The sequence below is a fragment of the Mastomys coucha genome, unplaced genomic scaffold, assembly GCF_008632895.1.
Source record: "Mastomys coucha isolate ucsf_1 unplaced genomic scaffold, UCSF_Mcou_1 pScaffold23, whole genome shotgun sequence".
Classification (NCBI taxonomy): Eukaryota; Metazoa; Chordata; class Mammalia; order Rodentia; family Muridae; genus Mastomys; species Mastomys coucha.
In genome coordinates, this window is record NW_022196906.1 from 118004691 (window position 1) to 118023530 (window position 18840).

At 41.6% G+C, this 18840-nt stretch overlaps 1 protein-coding gene across 3 annotated transcripts in view; it reads right to left on the bottom strand.

Annotated features, from left to right (window-relative positions):
* Positions 1 to 18021, bottom strand: part of Fyco1 (FYVE and coiled-coil domain autophagy adaptor 1) — a 70143-nt gene extending 52122 nt beyond the window's left edge. Inside the window, exons 1-5 of one of the 3 annotated variants that reach the window (XM_031345756.1) lie at positions 17856 to 18021; positions 12175 to 12316; positions 8368 to 8517; positions 5816 to 5922; positions 3949 to 4074 (exon numbers count right to left, since the gene is read on the bottom strand). In XM_031345756.1, coding sequence (XP_031201616.1) covers positions 3949 to 4074; positions 5816 to 5922; positions 8368 to 8422 — 288 coding nt within the window. In that variant the 5' untranslated portion in view covers positions 8423 to 8517; positions 12175 to 12316; positions 17856 to 18021. Of the gene's footprint in view, positions 1 to 3948; positions 4075 to 5815; positions 5923 to 8367; positions 8518 to 9388; positions 9499 to 12174; positions 12317 to 17855 lie in introns of those variants that run through there. The other 2 variants (XM_031345755.1, XM_031345757.1) reach the window with 2 other exon arrangements.
* Between the last annotated feature and the right edge of the window lie 819 nt (positions 18022 to 18840).

The following is an 18840-nucleotide window of genomic DNA, read 5'->3' on the forward strand; positions in this document are numbered from 1 at the left end:
ACCAACCAAAGAGTACACATAGAGGGACCCATGGCTCCAGCCACATATGTACCAGAAGATGGCCTTGTGGGACATCAATGAGAGGAGAGGCCCTTGGTTTCATGAAGGCTTGATGCTCCAGTGTAGGGGAATGCCAGGACAGGGAAGTGGGAGTAGGTGGATTAGTAAGCAGGGAGGGGGGATGAGATGAGGGGGTAGGTTTTCAGAGGGGATAACATCTGCAAATAATAAAAAAAAAAAAAAAAAAAGATTTTCTGGTGCTAGACTTAAGATACTGGGGAAGGGGTAGTGGGGGAGGGCCAGTTCAGGGAGAGAGGCCTCTGAGGTCTGGTTGGAACATACAGAAAGGGAAAGAACAGAAAAAAGAGTGGAGTTATATAACAGGAGCTTTGCAAAGGTATTGCCAGATGAATAACAGACTCTTTTTGTCTCCATTATGGAGAAAAAAGCATCAACCTCCCCATGTGTCTATCCATACTTTCCTAATTGGGCTTGTTTCTTTTCAGATAAGCCAACTCATTCATTGCTCATAGTCAGTGTGCTATGGATGAGAACAGGGCTTTCCATGAAGTCTTGTCACCTATGAGCAGATGTCACAGAAAAGCCCAAGTGTTCATAACTCTACAAGAACTATGATGGCAAACCATAAAGGCATAAAGGGATCCATCTAAGGTTTAGTCACTTACAACATGTTATGTTGGGCAGACACTGCAATGAGGCTGCAATGCAGGGCCCTACTAGCTATGGGCACATGGCAGTTAAGACAAGTGGATTAAACAGAACTGCCATAGAAGACATGTGAGACAGGTTTGCAAATTAATCAGTCATAGAAGCAGCCAGGTATTCAAAACACTCTGACTTACCACAGGTATCTGTTGATACAAGTACACAAACTAGGGCCAACACTCTCTTCCCTTTAAAGGTCAAACATTGTAGGAGAGGAATGACAGTAGTTTGGTCACAAAAGGGTCTTACTATTCTCTGCTACCAAGATGCCCTGGACTCAGACAGGAAGTATGTGGCATACCACTAAGGCACTGATGATGCTGTAAACAACCCAGGAGCAGTTAACACCTTTAACTCAGAAATATTTATCTTCTTACTGATGACTCAAGGAAATAATGTAATATGAAGTGGTTCTAAAAGACACAAAACCTCATGAAGTATAGAAGGCAGAAGACATTTCTCTGTGTCCATATTGCACATAGCCATAACGGCTGAAGTGGAGGTAGGCAGCAGACTGACTTGATATAAAGCACTATGCTACCAAATAGTTATCTCAACAGATGCTTAGAGGACAACCTTGAGGTTACACCATGTCCAAACACTTTCTCCTCTGATGAGTGAGTTGAGAACAAAGTGCTCAGTGGGAACAACATCTGAGCAGCCAAGAACAGCTAGGCAAGGTGCATATCCACATACTCAAAAACTGGAGTAGTGGTGGAATTTAATGAGACCTCTGCCCACAAAACCACTCTTGTCTGCAAGCTCCCAGAGCAGGAGTTAAGTCATTATTCCTCTTACACAGTAGTAAAACTTTTTTTTCTTTTTTTTTTTTTTCAAGACAGGGTTTCTCTGTGTAGCCTTGGCTGTCCTGGAACTCACTCTGTAGACCAGGCTGGCCTCGAACTCAGAAATCCACCTGCCTCTGCCTCCCAAGTGTTGGATTAAAGGTGTATACTACTACCGCCCGGCGTTTAACTTTTTATATTCCATTTGAGCTCATTAGTTGAAGAGATGATTATATAAAGGAAGATAGCTACTTACTTAAAGGTATTTTTAAATGTCCTTTGGAAAAAAGGATTATTTCCTGTGTACTGCAAATGAAAATAACTTTATATCCCTTAAAAATTGTTTTAGATCTTGGGTCAGTTTTCATTTCCAGTTTTCTTGGCATCTAATCAGAACCCATATAAACAATGCTGAAAAGACAACAGCAGCACAGGCCAGGAGATCTTTAAGAAACATGAGCTGCCTCTGCTTTAAAGCAGACCATTGTGCTGTGCCCCTGGAGTAGAGCTGGCCTCTACATACTTCAGGGAAACACAATCCTGAAAGATCCCATTTTGAGCCTCCAGAGGGGGCTTACTAGAACATTCACATGTTAGTCCAAATGGTTATCTCCTGCTCAAAAGGTGCTGAGGAGTCCTATAAATACTTCTGACCTATTAAATTCACATTACCCTTGAAGACCCAAAGAGTACCTGAGTATTAAGGTACTGAATATCTAGCAGTTTTCCCACCTAGTGACATTCCAAGACAGAGAACAGAGCTTTCGTATATAATTAAACTGGGTCCCACAGAAAATTACCACTAAAACCTGTGTGAGCAAGCTAGGAGTCAGCACACAGCTTCCTTAACTTCTTTAATATTTGTCTGCATGGTCTCAAAGGTCTGAATGCTTTATGAGGAGAGGAGGAAAACAGCTGAGAAGTAGACTCTTTTAGTAATCATGACTCTAGGAATGAAAACCAACTTACTATATGAGTTCACCTGTCCAAAGTCATATACTTAAGGCTTCAGTACTGATGCAATGTGTGAGGAGTGGGAGACAAGAGCGAAGAAGGTATGTCTCCAGATCCTGATACATTAAACATTGCTTTACATCATGGGCTTGAGTTTCTCACCAACCTCACAAGACCAACCCATACTAGTTTGTCATTAAAGATACATGCAAGATAAACATTTCAGAGCTGCCATCTTTCCTCGCTTGCCCAGAGTCCGAGGGTGAAGCTGGTAAAAAAACGTTGAGCCTTTGATGTAAGTGTGCTTAATGCTGTTCCCATACATAAGAAGAAACACCCTAGCTCTATGCCTGGTAGTGTTAATGCTAGAACATCCAACACTCCAACACTGTGGCCTCTGAGGCCAGCCAAAGAGCGTTTGTGCTGATTTTAAAGAGATTCCATACTTGTCAGAGATGCTGACAAGACAAAATGCACAAACTTTTCCAACCTCTTTCCAGAAATTTCAGCGTCCACTTGCTTCCTATATATGTGTGCTTCACTTCTGAGTTGACTGGAATGATGAGAAAGGGAGTCATTGGTGATGGGGATGGGAATGGGCTTGGGAGACAGGAATGAAGGAAATCATCTGACGTCTAGTTACTCACAATATGGTGTGGTGAGCAAACTCTGTTGTGGGATTCAACATAGGGCCTTCTGGGTTCTGGTACAAGGCAGCCAAGACAAATCAATTAAAGAAACTGCTACAGAGGTCTCAAGCCAGGATTGCAAATTAGAAGGGTGTGTAGTATGGTGTGTTGTTTGGAATTTTGTAGTTAAGATGAAGCCAGGGCATTCAGCCCTTCTTCAAGAGCCCAACCGGATGTAGAAAATTACTTAGCAGCTCTGCATGATTCGAAATATCTTTGAGATTCTACCTTATTCGCCTCACCTCAAATCTAAGTTTCCTAAGCAAACTTCTAGCAAGATACCCTAGCAACTTAAAAAAGTTGGTATTCATTCATTCATTGTGTGTGTGTGTGTGTGTGTGTGTGTGCGCGTGCGCATGCCAGTGTCATGGTACATGGGGGAAGGTCTGTTCTCTTTACCATGTGAGTTCTGGAGATGAAACTTAGATTGTCAGGCTTGGTGGCCAATGCCTTTACCTAATGAGTTGTCTGACTTAGCAACTCTAAAGAAAATGACTTTTTGTTTTTGAAAAAGGAAGTGGTGTTGCACACTTCCAAAGGGTTCCAAGAACAGAGACTTCCAGCTAGGAAGTGAAATTTAGGACCTGGCTCATTTATGCTTAGTTTAAATTCAGATAGTTTCCATGAGCTTGAACCACATAACAGGTACCCAGTATACCTGGACTAGATTTCTTGGCTTCTTAATCACTCAGAGTTCGTGGTATACCTAGCTATGTGTAAAAGAGGTATCCACAAAGAAGCTTTAGGCAAGCTAGTGGAAGACAGGTGCCCCTTCCCTGCATAGCATGGCTTACCTCAGAGATGGATCTGACAAATCGAATCCCATCATTTGCTCCTTTCACCTTGGCTAGGCACGCACAGAAGTAATCCCAGTAGTCTTTCTTGCTACCCAGGAGGCTAGCCTTCTCCTTCTGATCAAACTGTGCAGAGAAAAGAATAGGCAGGAAGTCTGAGACTACTGTTGTACATGCCCCCCCAATGTGATAAAATTACTACTTTCTAGGGACAAGCACTGGGGGAGGCCTCTTGAGGGTCTTATTTTGATTTATTGGCAACTCAGAGTGTGCTAATCTCAAAACAAGAATGGTTTTTTTTTTTGGTTTTGGTTTTGGTTTTTTTGGTTTTTCGAGACACGGTTTCTCTGTGTAGCCTTAGCTGTCCTGGAACTCACTCTGTAGACCAGGCTAGCCTCAAACTCAGAAATCCACCTGCCTCTGCCTCCCAAGTGCTAGGATTAAAGGCATGCACCACCACTGCCTGAAAACAAGAGTGTTTTAATGCACAAACTTCAGATATGGAAGAGGCTAATAAACACCAGCTCAAGGTCATATACCTAATGATTTAGAAATAATAGTTATCCCAAAAGATTTTTCTATTGGTACTTTATTAGCATACAGAAAACCTAAATTGTAGTTCCAGTGTAGCAAGCTAGATAGATGACTGACTGATTAATAAAAAAAAAAAAAAGTAATCAGGAAGGTAGGAAAGGAGGGAGAAAGAAAGGCAAGAAGGAGAAAAGGAGTAATGAAAGGGGCAAAAAAGAGAAAGATTTCTTCTCTTAAGGGTTACCACTGTAGTTTGGTGGAAAACCTCCAATGTGATAAGGAAATTCAATTGAAGAGTCTTATGTTAACATTCAAAGTATTGACTGTATTGTAACTCAGAGAACCCAAGCAATGGCTTCTTATCCATTCTTCAACTCTCAAGTGTCAACACTGTTTTAAAGTACATGAAAAACCAAAATGAATATCAGTGCTGAGTACTTTCAAATTCAAAACCAAAATGGGCTTATCTGGGAAAGAGAAATAAACAAAGCAAACCCTCATAATCAGCTAGTGTCAAACAAAGACCCAGCTGGAGGCATAAGGTGAGTACTACCATGCCTGTCATTACTTCTAGCAGCTCTCACCTTATATTCTTTGGTGGCAGGTGACACTGTAAGGTATGGTAGGTATCTCTATACTATTTATAGCATTTCCCCTTGGTTATGGAAGCATGATTCTTGTTTGCTATTATCAAATCTAGATGACACAAAACTAAACCCAGAAACACCTCATGCAATTTTGGTAAAATGACTGCAGGTCCATTTCTTTCTTGCCTATTTCAAAAGCATGTGCTTCCCAAATCAGCAGAGTTGTCTAGGTCAAAAACTAACCAGACACAAAGTTACATCATGAAAATGTTAAAAGAATGTTTGCTTGACTAACCCTGATTCAGAAATAGCCATCCCCATGGTTACCATACTTGAGGTACAAGGCTCTGAAATGGGCCTTGTATAATCTTAGAGAGTCTGCACTCTTGGAAACTGCCTTTATACCTGGCTATATACATATATCGTGTCTGGAAGGGAGAAACACCACAGGGTTTAACAAGTACTCAAAGGGTGTAAATAACTACACTATAGTTAAGAGCTTTGCTGGAAAGGCCTGTGTCTTGCCTTAAGATGGCTTAAATCTCAGAAGAATGTTTTCAGTTCCCAGAACATCTTGACTCACATGGAACGACTGAGCTCTTGGGACTGCTTTGACTCTTAGTCTCACCACAAGGGCTTAACTGCTCCATTTTGCTTTTTGAATCACATCCTGGAAACTGATAATAGTCACTCAAATGAGGAAGGAGAGACAACTCTGACAAAACCAATATATGACAGGGGCCACTTACTTGCAGAAGATACTCAAGTTTGTAAGAAAACTTGTGCAAGCTGGTGCTGTCATCTGTGATTGGTTCTCCGCCTTCTTTAAATTCATTGCTTAGTTCTGTCACTGCATCTTTAAGACAACAAACAGGAACACATAACTAGAGAGACACATTTGTCTACTTTACATTTTAACAGCCCTAAAATTGGTATGCATCTTAGATGTACTGAAAAGTAAGTCTGAGAAAGAAGTAGAAATAACACCAAGAAGCACAAGGAGTAAGTGGTTAGTAATGGTCACCTTGGAAACACACAGGACATGTAACTATTCAGGTGATACAACTTCAGGTAGGAGAGTCAAATGTACTAAGCCCCCACAGTCAATGCAACAGCTTGCTGACTGGGCATGGGTGGGTTTTTTGTTTTGTTTTTTAAAATTCATCCCTGTGTGTCTACCACCAAGCTAGCACTATGTATATACAGCAAGTCAAGAAATGGTTTGTATGTGGATTAATCAACTGTAGAATCAGAAACAAAACAGACTTAGGACAGTGAAAGGCAAAAAAAAAAAAAGCCAGGATAGAGTGGCCATGACCCAATCATTGGTCATCACTAGACTCTAAAAGGTCCCATTTCTCTTCAACAGTGGGAGCCTTAAATACGGGTTTTAGAGCACCCACTGAGTACAGATAACAGTAACAATGAGAACAGTATCTGTTTCTGTTGACTGGGTGCCCAAGAAGGGTCAGACCTTTACATGTACGTTTCATTAATGGAGTGTCTGCCTTATTTCAATAAGCCTGAGATGTTATATAATTGCATTCTACCTTTAGCACTGAGAAAAGATGAAAAAATTATATACAACATGGAATCTAGGAAATCTCTTACTATCAGCCCCTCAGCCCCCATTTTATGGATAAGGGGTATAGGGGTCTGAGACTCAGCTTCAGTTCCTGTTGGCAAATACCAGGGCTCTAAGCAGACACTGGTCCCTTTACCTCTCCAGTGTGTAGTTTGTTCCCTTTATTTGCAGTTCGGTTTGAGGACAAGATGTAGGTTTTAAGACTACTGCATCAACTCTGAGATTTCTGGGAGGCTAATATGGTACATAAGGTTGTCTTTGAAAACTAGCCACTGTGATACAGAAAAGACTACTTTGTGGTAAGACTTTTCAAAGTAAACACAGATTTGCCCAAATTGTCATTTATTTTTCTCTGTATATCTGTATAAATTAAAACAAAACAAAAACACTAAACATTTTAGCTGAAAGTCTAATGTGGTCCTGAGCAAAGACTGGTACTGTATAACTCCAAGCTTTATTCCATACTCATTCTATGATAAGAGGTATCAGATACACTACTGTGCCTACTTCCTTCACTGCAAAATGGTAGCAATAACAGTACCTACCTCACAGAACCAAAGAAGATTCCATAGGTTACTATCAATAACCTGCATGCACAGCAATGTCCTATTCACATGAAACGAAATACAACTCTAAAGTTTCGGATTTTTGTGCATTTCAAATTTCAGAGTTTTAAATTAGGGATGTTTGACCAGTAAAATATTACAAAACTGCAAAATATCCAAAAATATTGTAAAATCAAACAAAATCTAGATCTGGAACACCTTTAGTCTGCCTTTGAGATAATGGGCACTTAACACGCATCGGCTATCAGAGGCCCCAAAGCACTGTAAAGAGCAAACCTGAGAAAGTGGGTTGGACCTTGTTGGCTTTGGATCTCAGATGTGGACTGTGGACTACACTGAGACTATCCTAGACCAACAGCCTTTACTGTAAGGTTTCTAGTGTTTGTTCAGCCCAAGCAGTCAGGAGCCCAGATTCTAGGCTGTCAGGGAAGTGTCACTTAAGACAGCTGCAGGCACAGATCCGGAGCTCCACAGGCTTATAAGATCAAGCCTGGCAGTGGTAGGGATGAGAGACTTACTAAAATCTGGTCCTTGGGAAGTTATTTAGAAGAGTAAAACTTAAGACTCCCACAGTCCACAGAAATGTTCTTATTCTGTCAAGGTCTAGCTACAGTTTTGACTATTTCCCCTCCCTTACCTCTCCAATGGTTACAAATCCAAGTAGCTTCCTCAGGAAGCCAGGAGGCAAGCAAACCTAAGACTAAAATGCATGGGAAATGGCCACCAGTGGCTGGGGGCTGGTGTGGGGAGATGCAACATGAAACCTCCAAGTTTCTCACCTTCCTGTTTAAAGAGAGGAGAATGTTTCACCCTTTAAAACCCAAGCTCACCAAAGCCTGGCAAGGAGTAGGATAGGGGTGATTCCATAAAAGGCACCCAGACAGCTTAAAGCACACATACCAACTGAAATGAACCCCAGTCCTCTTAGTGGCATTTGATTTTGTTCACAAACTACCTATGTTGCTCTGAGAGTAGTGTGAAGTAAGCTTTCCCATTTGCACAGAGACTGGATATCTGAAAACAAAATATTTCAATGATGTGCCTTGCGGGTTTGAATTACTGTATATGTGAACTAGGAGAGGGTTGAATTCTAACTATCAACAGCCAAGGCACAAGCCCAAGTTCCTCAAAACTAACCACTCAACCAGACCTTGCAGATCACGGATGATCCTCTGGAGCTGGGTCTCAGTGCTGCTAGAAGCCATGGTTTTCCTCTTTGTTAGTTGTATAGGTCCAAGCAGGCTATCACTTCAGGGCTGTGTGGCTGCCAGTCAGCAATGGTCAGACGCCATGGCAGCACCTGTACAGGGAAGAGGCCACAATTTATAGAGTGTAGAGGACCTTCACTCTGGGTATAAGGACTCAGCATGCATCTTTCCTTAAGGAGATGGCGTGATCTTTCTGTGTGAATCTTGTTAGCAGGTACTCTCAGGTTTGCTTCTGATATACTTTTATTCTGACATCATGACTTGATTCTAGATTGTTAGTGGTGGGTTTTTTGTTTGTGTCTTTTTGTTTTGTTTTGTTTTTTGTTTTTGTTTTTTGTTAACTTAACACAGGCTAGAACTATTGAAGAAGGACCCTTTAGACTGGCCTGTGAACAAGCCTCTGGGGCATTTTTAAATTAGTTATTGATGTAGGAAGGTTCATCCCATTGTGGTTACTGCTACCCCTGTGCATGTGTTCCTGGATGGTATAAGAGAGCAGGCAGAGCAAGTCATGAGGAACAAGTCAGTCAGCATCACTCTTCCATGGCTTCTATTCCTGTTCTTGCCTCCAGGTTCCTGCCTGGCTTCCCTCAGTGACAAAGTATGACTGGACTCTTTCCTCCCCAACTTCCTTTTGGTTACAGTCTTTATCACAGTAACAGAAACCCTAACTAAAGCATGTGTAAAAAGAAGCGAGATCAACTTAAAAGCAAAGCTGGTTCTTTCTGAGATGTTCTTCCTGTCTCTTGGGAAAAAACTGCTTCATATTTAATCCTCAGAAAAATCTCCAGTGGTTCCCTCACCTTTTCCCAGAGGTTAGACCTGCTTATCTCAGATTCTGATACCTCTAAACCCTGTGGAGTCAGATCTGCTCAGAGCTATTTTTTTATATTTCTTTCTAAGGAACAGGCAGAAACTTCTAGCAGGCAGTGTTTGGGGGCCCAAGAAGCAGGGGATACATACCTTAGAGCTTCTGAAAGGAACAGCCTGCCATGCCTAGTAAAATGTGGCTCTTCCATTATCAGATTTGAGCCTCTTCTACCTTGTGTTCGGCTAAGCCTGAGAATGAAAATATTCCCTAACTTGCCACCCACTGACCTACATAGCCCTCCCATCAGACGAGAGACCAAGGTACTATTTTAAGCTCAGTCATAATTTTCTCCAGTTGGAGAGTCTACAGCTGGTACTACTTGGGCAGCTGTTAATGTCATTTAAGGCCACAATATGTTTGAAGACCAACAAAAAGAGATGTGAGTACCTACCTGGAAGAGAGTTCTGACCATGCATTTGGATATCAAGGCTTTTAGGAAGCTTTACTTTGCCCTTTAGGTATTCTGTGCAAAGACACAATGTCTGTTGTAAGGGCAGTAGCAGTCATATTACTGACAGCTGGTACATATTTTACACAGAGCACTTCGCACAAACATCATGGTAGGGGAAACACTTCTGTTTACAAAGGAAAAGCTGATGCTCTGTAACCTAAGGCCCAGAGCCAATGAGTAGAATTGGCTTAATTACTCTCCTATGTGATTTCGAACCTGGGGTTTTCTCAGTAAATTCTGTTGAACACTTAAGACAGTACAATTACCACTACAGAAAAAGATAACACTTCTACTGGCTCCTAGGAACTATCTTAAACTTCAGCAGTTCACAATGTCACCTTGAATCTAACATGTGCCTGCTCTCAGTCAGTGTTATGACCCCCCTTCTTGTTTCAGGAGGTGGGGCAAGGAAGCCCTGGAAAGAAAATAGCAACTAAGCCATAAGCAACTCCAAATATTTATAAGCATTAGAGTGACTGGTCAGGTCAGCATAGGCTTGTCACTAAACAGATGCCTAGGGTCTATTTTTAACTCACAAGCCAGCACAGTTGTGACTCAGTGAAAACACAGAGAGTTTCTCAGGCCCAGGAAGAAAGAGCCAGGCACTAAGCTAGACCACAGTCTTACTAACTACTCCCTATAAAGGCCCCTAACAAGTATTGTACCATTCATCAAGGATAATAGACTAGACACAGGAGCAGTTTATGAGAAGTCTGCTTCTTGTCCCAGTGTTTCTCCAGGTAGAAGGGCTCACAAGGCACAGTCTAGCTTTTCTAAAGTTGAGCTATTGTACTTGCTCAACTTGTTTACGTCAATTTGATACAAGCTAGAGTCATCTGAGAGGAGGGGTCTCAATTGAAAAAAATTTTCCATAAGATTAGGCTGTAGGCAAGCCTATTGCATTTTCTTAATTAGTGACATATATGAAATGACCCGGCCCATTGTGGGGCCTTTTGGAGGAGCCCAGAAGATGCTGAGTGGGATCGAGTGGGATCCAGACCTTGGACACTGGGTTATGTATAGAACTGGAGTTTGGTTTTGCTTGTTCAGATTTTGACTGTGCTCTAGCTCTTCTCTCTTAAAGAAAGTATTTAACTTCTTTTTGATTTTACATAAGCCTGAGAGACTTCAGGTTTTTTTTAAAAAAGAGAGATTGAACTTTTAAAGTATTAGAATTTGTAAGACTGTTGTTTTTAAGTTTGTAAAATGTTTTATATTGTGATGTTGATATTAATCTGCAATATTGCAGCTGAACAAGAAAGGAAAGATTGTAGCTTAACAGTGATGTGTTGTGTGTCAAGTTGATAAGGGGTCAATTGTGCTGGCCAGTTTTATGTCAATCTGACACAAGCTAAGAGGAGGGAACCTCAACTGAGAAAATGCCTCCATAAGATGAGGCTCTTCAGGTATGTAGGGCATTTTCTTAATTAGAGATTAATGTGGGAGGGCCCCAGCCATAGTGAGTGGGGCCACCTATGGGCTGGAGTCCTGGGTTCTATAAGAAAACAGGCTGAGCAAGCCATGAGGAACAAGCAAGTCAACAAGCAGTATTCCTCTATGGCCTATGCATCAGCTCCTGCCTCTAGCTTCCTGTCTGATTTGAGTTCCTACCATAACTTCCTTCAGTAATGGACTATAATGTAAAAGTATAAGCCTACAAAACCCTTTCCTCAGGAGGCTTCATCAAGAGATATTTCATCATAGTAGTAGTAACCCTATTAAGAGTCTCTCTATCAAGGAGAATAAGAGAAAAATATCTGGTATCCACATGGAGTACAAGTGGCCCATGCAGGGCTATAGATAAAAACTCCTGGGTACTTGGCAATAAAGAGGAATAAGTCATAGAAATATTCGACCAGGCATTCAGCCTTCAAGGTGTTGTCCTGAGTTAAAGAAACCCCTGTAAGGCTATATACTTTATGCTTATGTTAAATACAATGTTTATGGAAAGGTAAAACATTGGAAGAGAAATCAGAATACTGGATATAGAAAATGGGGAAACAGATGGGTATAACTTCAAAAGGGCATGTAGTTGTAGTGGAACTGGAAGAATAGTATTCCATGTCTTGTTTATGGTGGCATTTGTCAAAATTTGCATAATGAGCTGGACTTGGTAGTATATACTCATAATCCCAGCAGTTGGAGGCTGAGACAAGAGGATTGTTGTGAGTTCAAACCTGTTGTATATAAACAGCTAGGCTATATGGCAAACTCTATCTCAAAACAAAAAAGGGCTGGGGATGTAACTCTGCTGGTAGTACTTACCTAGGCTGCTCAAAGCCATGGATTCCAAGCCCCAGTACAAGAAAACAAAAAACAAAAAACAAACAAACAAACAAAAACCCAAAAAACAAAATCCTAAACAAATTAAAAAAAAGAAAAAAACAAAGCAAACACAAATCTCAATAGTAATAAACAGAAACTCACCTAACTAAATTGTATCTTCTCTCAAAGCAGTAGTGTGATAATTTTTTTAAAATGTGAAGGGAGGTCAAAAGGGAACAATTTACTTCTGTATGCTGAAAGGAGAGATTGATAGGTTCTCTGTGATGACCAGTCCCTGATGTCCCTGAAAAGTGACAGGTAGAAATAAGGCCAGATGGAGGTATACAGTGAAGATGAAGGTTACAGCTTTATTGCATTACTCATTTCACTGCTGCCAACCCAGGACTTGTGGCTTCCAGATGTAATCATGAAAGAAGATGACTGCACACTTAATCCATGAAGCCCATGGCTGTGTATGTATAGGCAATATGAGGTCTACAAAGAAGGGGTACATGCTTTTGGGGTGGGGAACTTGGGAAGGAGGTAAGAACAACTGACTGTAGCTAACATCCAGGCTGGGGATGGGACCTTGTATGTATCATACAACCCATTAAATTTCCTGGATTCCAGCTATTTGGAATCTGGCCTTAAGGAAAAGACATATGCTAATCAAACCAACATCTTGGCACAAGGAGGTTAGACACAGACAAAAAATGAGTTCTTTTAAGACTTTGTGGCTGAGCTGTGTGTGAACACCTTTAGTCCCAGCATTCAAGAGATATATCTCTGTGAATTAACAGTTCAGCCTGGTCTACATAGTAAGTTCTGGGCCAGCCAGTGAGACCCTGCTTTAAACAAACAAACAACAAAACTTTGTGTGCTTGAGAGCTACTGCCTATTTTTCATGGCATAACAGTATGTTCATGGCACTCTCTCTGAGACCTGATTTTGGTTGTACTTGGCTGGTATCAAGTTCCCAGGTCATAGGGTGAGCTCTTCCCTGTCACTGATTCCACAAGCTTACTAATTCTGTGACCATTTAATAACAATGGTTTTCAACCTTCCTAATGCTGCAACCCTGTTCCTCATGTTTGATAACTCCCAAACATAAAATTATTTTTGTTGCTAATTCATAACTGCAATTTTGCTAGTTATAAATTATAATATAAATTATCGGTTTTCTGATGTTCTTAGGTGATCCCTGTGAAAGCATTGGTTGACCCCACAAGGTGTTGCAACCCATAGGTTAAGAACCATTGCTTTAATACAGTTCTTGTTGTGGTGAACCCAACCATAAAATTATTTCACTGCTATTTCATAGCTGTAATTTTGCTACTGTAACAGGCTAGACTTTGGGCAGTCACCTAACAAGAAGAACACCAAAGCCCCCTGGCAAGAACATGGCCATCTAGAAGATACTGTTTCCATGAACTCTGAATTCTATAACCTTGATCTGCGGAAGGAAAGACATAGAAAGGGACACTTTTACTTTCCATGGTCAACTCTCTTCTTATGTTGCTACATAACTTCTAGAATGATGAAGTCTTCCCTGACATCTACAACTCTTGAGCAGGCTACTCCCCTAATTCAAAAAATCCTGGAGCTTCTATACATGTAGCTATAGTCTTTCTTGCCAACAATCCAATCTTATGTTTATGCTTATTCAAATGCCTTAAGCCATTCAACCTCCTGGCCAAAGAAGAAAAGAAATTATACACATTAGTTTATAAAAGTATTATTTTCATCTAGAACCAGATGCTGAGTACCTAGTCGTGGCCAGGGTATTCTTTTAGAGGTCATGGATGTTTTCTGATATCCAAATTAACTCTACACCTGCCCAGATGTCCTACCTGCTATACATAACATATATAATATATTAGTTCCAAAGAAAGAAGCAAAGACACTCAGCCTAAAGCTAGCATACACCATGGTTCAAATGACTAGTATTCACAATGTTGTTTACAAACTGGCTCAGTACTTCCCAGCTGCATGACCAGGTCATCTTTTCTGAACACATCCTACCTCCACAATCATTCTTTTTTTTTAATTTTTTTTTTTAAGATTTATTTATTTATTATATGTAAGTACACTGTAGCTGTCTTCAGACACACCAGAAGAGGGTATCGGATCTCATTATGGATGGTTGTGAGCCACCATGTGGTTGCTGGGATTTGAACTCAGGACCTTCTGGAGAACAGTCAGTGCTCTTAACTGTTGAACCATCTCTCCAGCACACACCCCCCACCCCCAATCATTTTTTAAAGAGAATAAGAAGTTATGACATTGCTATTGTTTCTTGAATCTCTTCTTGGCCCCTTCCCTCTTACCAATTACAAGAGATTTCTTTCTTTTCTTTCTTTGTTTTTGTTTTGTTTTGTTTTTTTTGAGACAGGGTTTCTCTGTATAGCTCTGGCTGTCCTGGAACTCACTCTGTAGACCAGGCTGGCCTTGAACTCAGAAATCTGCCTGTCTCTGCCTCCCAAGTGCTGAAATTAAAGGCATGTGCCACCACTGCCTGGCTACAAGAGGTTTCTTAGTCATTTCCCTAGAACATAAACAAAATCAGCCATAATTTGGCCCATGGAGCCAGAACAAGCTCAGAAAGATCTGAGCCCAGGATAGTTGACCTGGATTTGAGAAGATACAGGTGTCTTTTAAAGAAAATAGACAGTGGCTCCAAAGAAAAAGCTACAAGTCTGTCCTTAGGGCTGGAGCCATAGTTCCAATGCTGTAAAACCCAGAGAAAACATCTAGGAAGCAAGGATGAGGCATGATTCCAGAACAACTACCTCAACAATGAAGAATGGACAAGCCCCCAATAAAGATACATGCCACCTAGGTGACAAAGTAGCAGATGGCAAAGGCATATATCCTCCAAGCTCTTTGCTGAACTAGAATGTCAATGGGTCAGTATAGCTGACTATAATTTAAGAACTGGGCCTTTTAATAGAATATGACGTAGTCCCTCGTAGTTACTTTCCTCATTACTACTAGAAGACACTTGATCAAACCAACTTAAGGGAGGGTTTGTTTTTTTTTTTTTCTGGCTTACATTTCAAGCAGATACATTCTATCATAGCAAGAGAGGAATGACAGTATGTGCTGAAGGCCCCTGGCCAGCATCTAGAAAGACGAGTGAAAAGGAAGTGGGACACTTCAAGGCCTGTCTCAGGTAATCTACTTCCTCCATTGAGCCACCACCTCTCAAAAGGATTCACAACCTTCCCAACAGCCCTGACAACTAGGGGCTATGAGTTCAAACACATGAGGCTATAGTGGTACATTTTATATCCAAACCACAACAGCCACTAAGCATGGCCTTGAGGAAGCTCAGGTAATCTCTGGTGCTAACAAGCTGATAGCCAGACAAGATGTCTTTTTGGCACCATTATTAAGGAAGACGATCTTATTCAAGATTGAGAGTGTCACAACTCTGAACAACACTGGTGGTGAGGAGCTCTGGTATTCAAGGAGCTTAACATCATGGAAAAAAACAGACATGTCTCCAATAAACCTGTAAATGAGAAAAATTATTTGAGGCCTGATAAAAACAAACTGTCCAGTACTTACTATTCTAAGCTTTTGTTACAGAGTCTCACATTCTCCTATGGCTCTTGAGCATTTTATATTATGGTACTTTAACCATTGTTTTTCCTACTTGTTCTATAACTCCGTTACTGTGACTAAGTCTCTCTTCTTGACACTGCAACCTGGACAAAAGGAAAATGGTCCCTTGGTGCTGTTCAAATGCCAGAGAGTCTTATGAACAAAAAAGGACTGTTGGTGGCCACTATAACCACCAGGCTAATTAAATGTCTCTAATGTCAGAAAGTGGATGATAATATTCCTCTTGTCCATAGAGCTATGCTCCTAGGATGGTCCAGACACTTCAGTTAATTCTAGTGATACATCAAAAAGTAACTAGAAAGTAGGCAGTATTTTTCCATGTGTAAACTCACAGAAACACCCCAATTTCTACTCCACAATAACTGTTCAAATTAAGGTTCAAATGCTGCTTGAGAGAAGCAGGAACACAACAGCCACTTAGGTGATCAGATGTCAACATGGCCACAAACAACTGGCCTCTGCTTATAGGTACCTCTGAGGTTACAAACCCTAGTTATGACTCTGCTTTCCCTGGGGATGCTTGCAGCGAATTCAGCCCCTAACTCTTGAGTTTCCAGTGGTTCCTGGCATGAGATCATAGGTAGTCAACACACCTCCTCTAGCTCACACTGCTACACCCATCTTAAGTTTTATCTTGTTTTTGGAATCTCCAGTAATTAGAGGTGACCGGTCAGCCAACCCATCCTTGTAAAGGGAAGCTAGGACTAAGGACTGATATTTTTTCAGTACTCTGTGTCCTGGAGGCAGCAGGCCTCCAGCCTCAAGGAGTAAAATAAGTCAAGACCACTAGATGTTATTGAAGATTTTGCTATTACAAGTGGTGTCTTTTATCTCACTTCAAAGGACTGGGCTAAACACTTGGCTCTTAGCCATGCTGGCTAAGGGGCAAAGGAACCTGAAACCATTTCCAGGTTCCAAACCAATTACAAAAAATAAAGTAAAATAAATTAAGAACACACACACACACACACACACACACACACACACAAAACACTGTAGGTCTTTGTATACGTTATCTATTTTCTTAATAAAATAAACAATTTTCAAGAAGTGATACACAGAGATGAACACTAAACAGATAAATTCTGTCTCCTAAAAATATATATATATATATATATATTTTTTTTTTTTTTTTTTTTTTTTTCAGATCCTTTTAGTGAAAGGAGGCTGACAGTCAGCCTTGTGCTGATTTCCAGGGTGATAACAATCCTGGCCCATAATCAGTATTCTGCATTTCAACACAGCAGTACTGGTTGTCATAGACCGAGAGGGTCAGGGCAGCCAGAAGGTTGCAAAACTAAAAGTAGAAACCCATAGCTCCCTTCCCCCAATCAAGCAACAGCAGCAAGCAGATGGCAGAGGAATTAACATGCTTCAGACCACCATTGCTGAGAGAGGCTGTAAGTAGATTAAGTCCAGAGCCTCTGCCTCTAAAAGCCCCTGACCCGTTTCTGTCTGGAAAGGAAACCACCTGTGGTAAGTTAAACAAGCATAAGCACAGAGAGAAAACAAGTGATGTTTTTCTTCAGGAGACAACAGTGGAAACATTGCAGAGTGACACAAAGATTTATAGCATTAAAAGGAAACTACGTGGCTTTAAGTGTCAACTACATGTTCTCCTCTTTTATGAAAATTGTATGTCGCCCCGCCCCGCCCGCCCCCCATCCGAATCCCAAGCCTGAGTATCAACAGTACAAGCTACTACACCAGATACATTAAATTGTCCTCAGTTGTTTACAGAAACTTCACCGCAGAGCTACCTTAAACTATCTGAGCACAAGGGCAGTGGGTAAAGTCAGCGAAGACATGGAAAGGAACAAACTGTGTTTCCTGGATGTAAGGGGCGTCAGGAGTCAGGCAGAGAGGAGGTTTTGGCTTTCTGGGGATTAAGCCCCAAAGCCCGCGAGAAGTTTGGGGTTTGGCTCCTGTGCCAGGGGTTTGTGGAGCGCTGCCGAAGCTCCGCCTCACAGGACGGCCCTCTTCTGCTGGCTCAGATCTTGGAACAGTAATGAGGGTCTTTTTACGACCCCACAGACAGCCTAAGTATTGGGGCCAACCCCTCTGGAGAGAGAGTTCTCCCGAGGCTGCAGGCGCCCTGTGTGGGAGGCGACAGCCTCAGCAACAGGTGACGACCCACGCCCCCACGAAGCCTCCATGCCGGCGTCCAGAACGGCCCCAGTGTCCCCTACGTCTGTCCGGGCGCCCGCGGCACTTACACGCTCGTGGGTCCCCCGCTGGGCAGAAACGAAACTTTCTAGGGCCGAGCGGAAGAGTAGGCAGGCGTAGTGCCGACGGCCATGAAGCGCCCAGTACACCCAGAGCGTGCACGGACTACGACTCCCGGTATGCTCCACAGGTGGCCTACAACTCCCATCGGGTGCAACTGGCCAGTGGACAGTAACTACGACTCCCGGCATGCTTCACGACATGTCGTCACTTCCTGAAACACGAACAGGCTTTGGCTACCCGGAAGTCGTGTTTGGACTCCTGATTTAGTGTTATTTACTGTTGTTAAGCACTTGCAATGTGGCTGATTGGACTTGAACTGTGCATGAGCTGTAAATGTAAAGTAATGTGCCTGATTCAGAAATCCCCCAAACAATGTGAAAATAATCTCATTAGTATTTTTGTACTATTAAGTTTTATTTATGGAACTAAAAAAATGAACTTAGTATGTATTGCTGGACCTAAGTTCTCAGTTTTTGTCACCCCTCATTAACAGAGACTTAAAAATCAGTGTTTGAAAATATGTGCTAATGAACTACCTACCATGCTTATTTCTCAGCCCTGTATTTCCTTGTTGCTGAGTTGCAAAGCACCCTGAAGCCTGAAGCAATAGAACACTGCATTCCAAGTCCAGTATCGATGAACATGCTAAAGAAAAGGGACATAGGAACGTCAGTTCGTGATTAGGTTCCGCTTTTTAGCTCTGGCAGGCCCCTCACTCTGCCTTACTTTTCACCATTTTAGCTAGAAATGCTTGTGCACCTTACACGGGACTTAGCTAATAGTGACATCTGCCAGACTTCAGCATTCCAGGTTTTCAGGATAAATTCATACAGGAAGGAAAATAAATCTTTTTAGTTAATTTTATACTAGAGGTATATGAGACAACATATTAACTTGATGAAGTTAGCAGTTTGTGGATGGGGATTAAAAAATGAGCCTTATGAACAGAAGTGATTCCCTTTTCTGTTAACA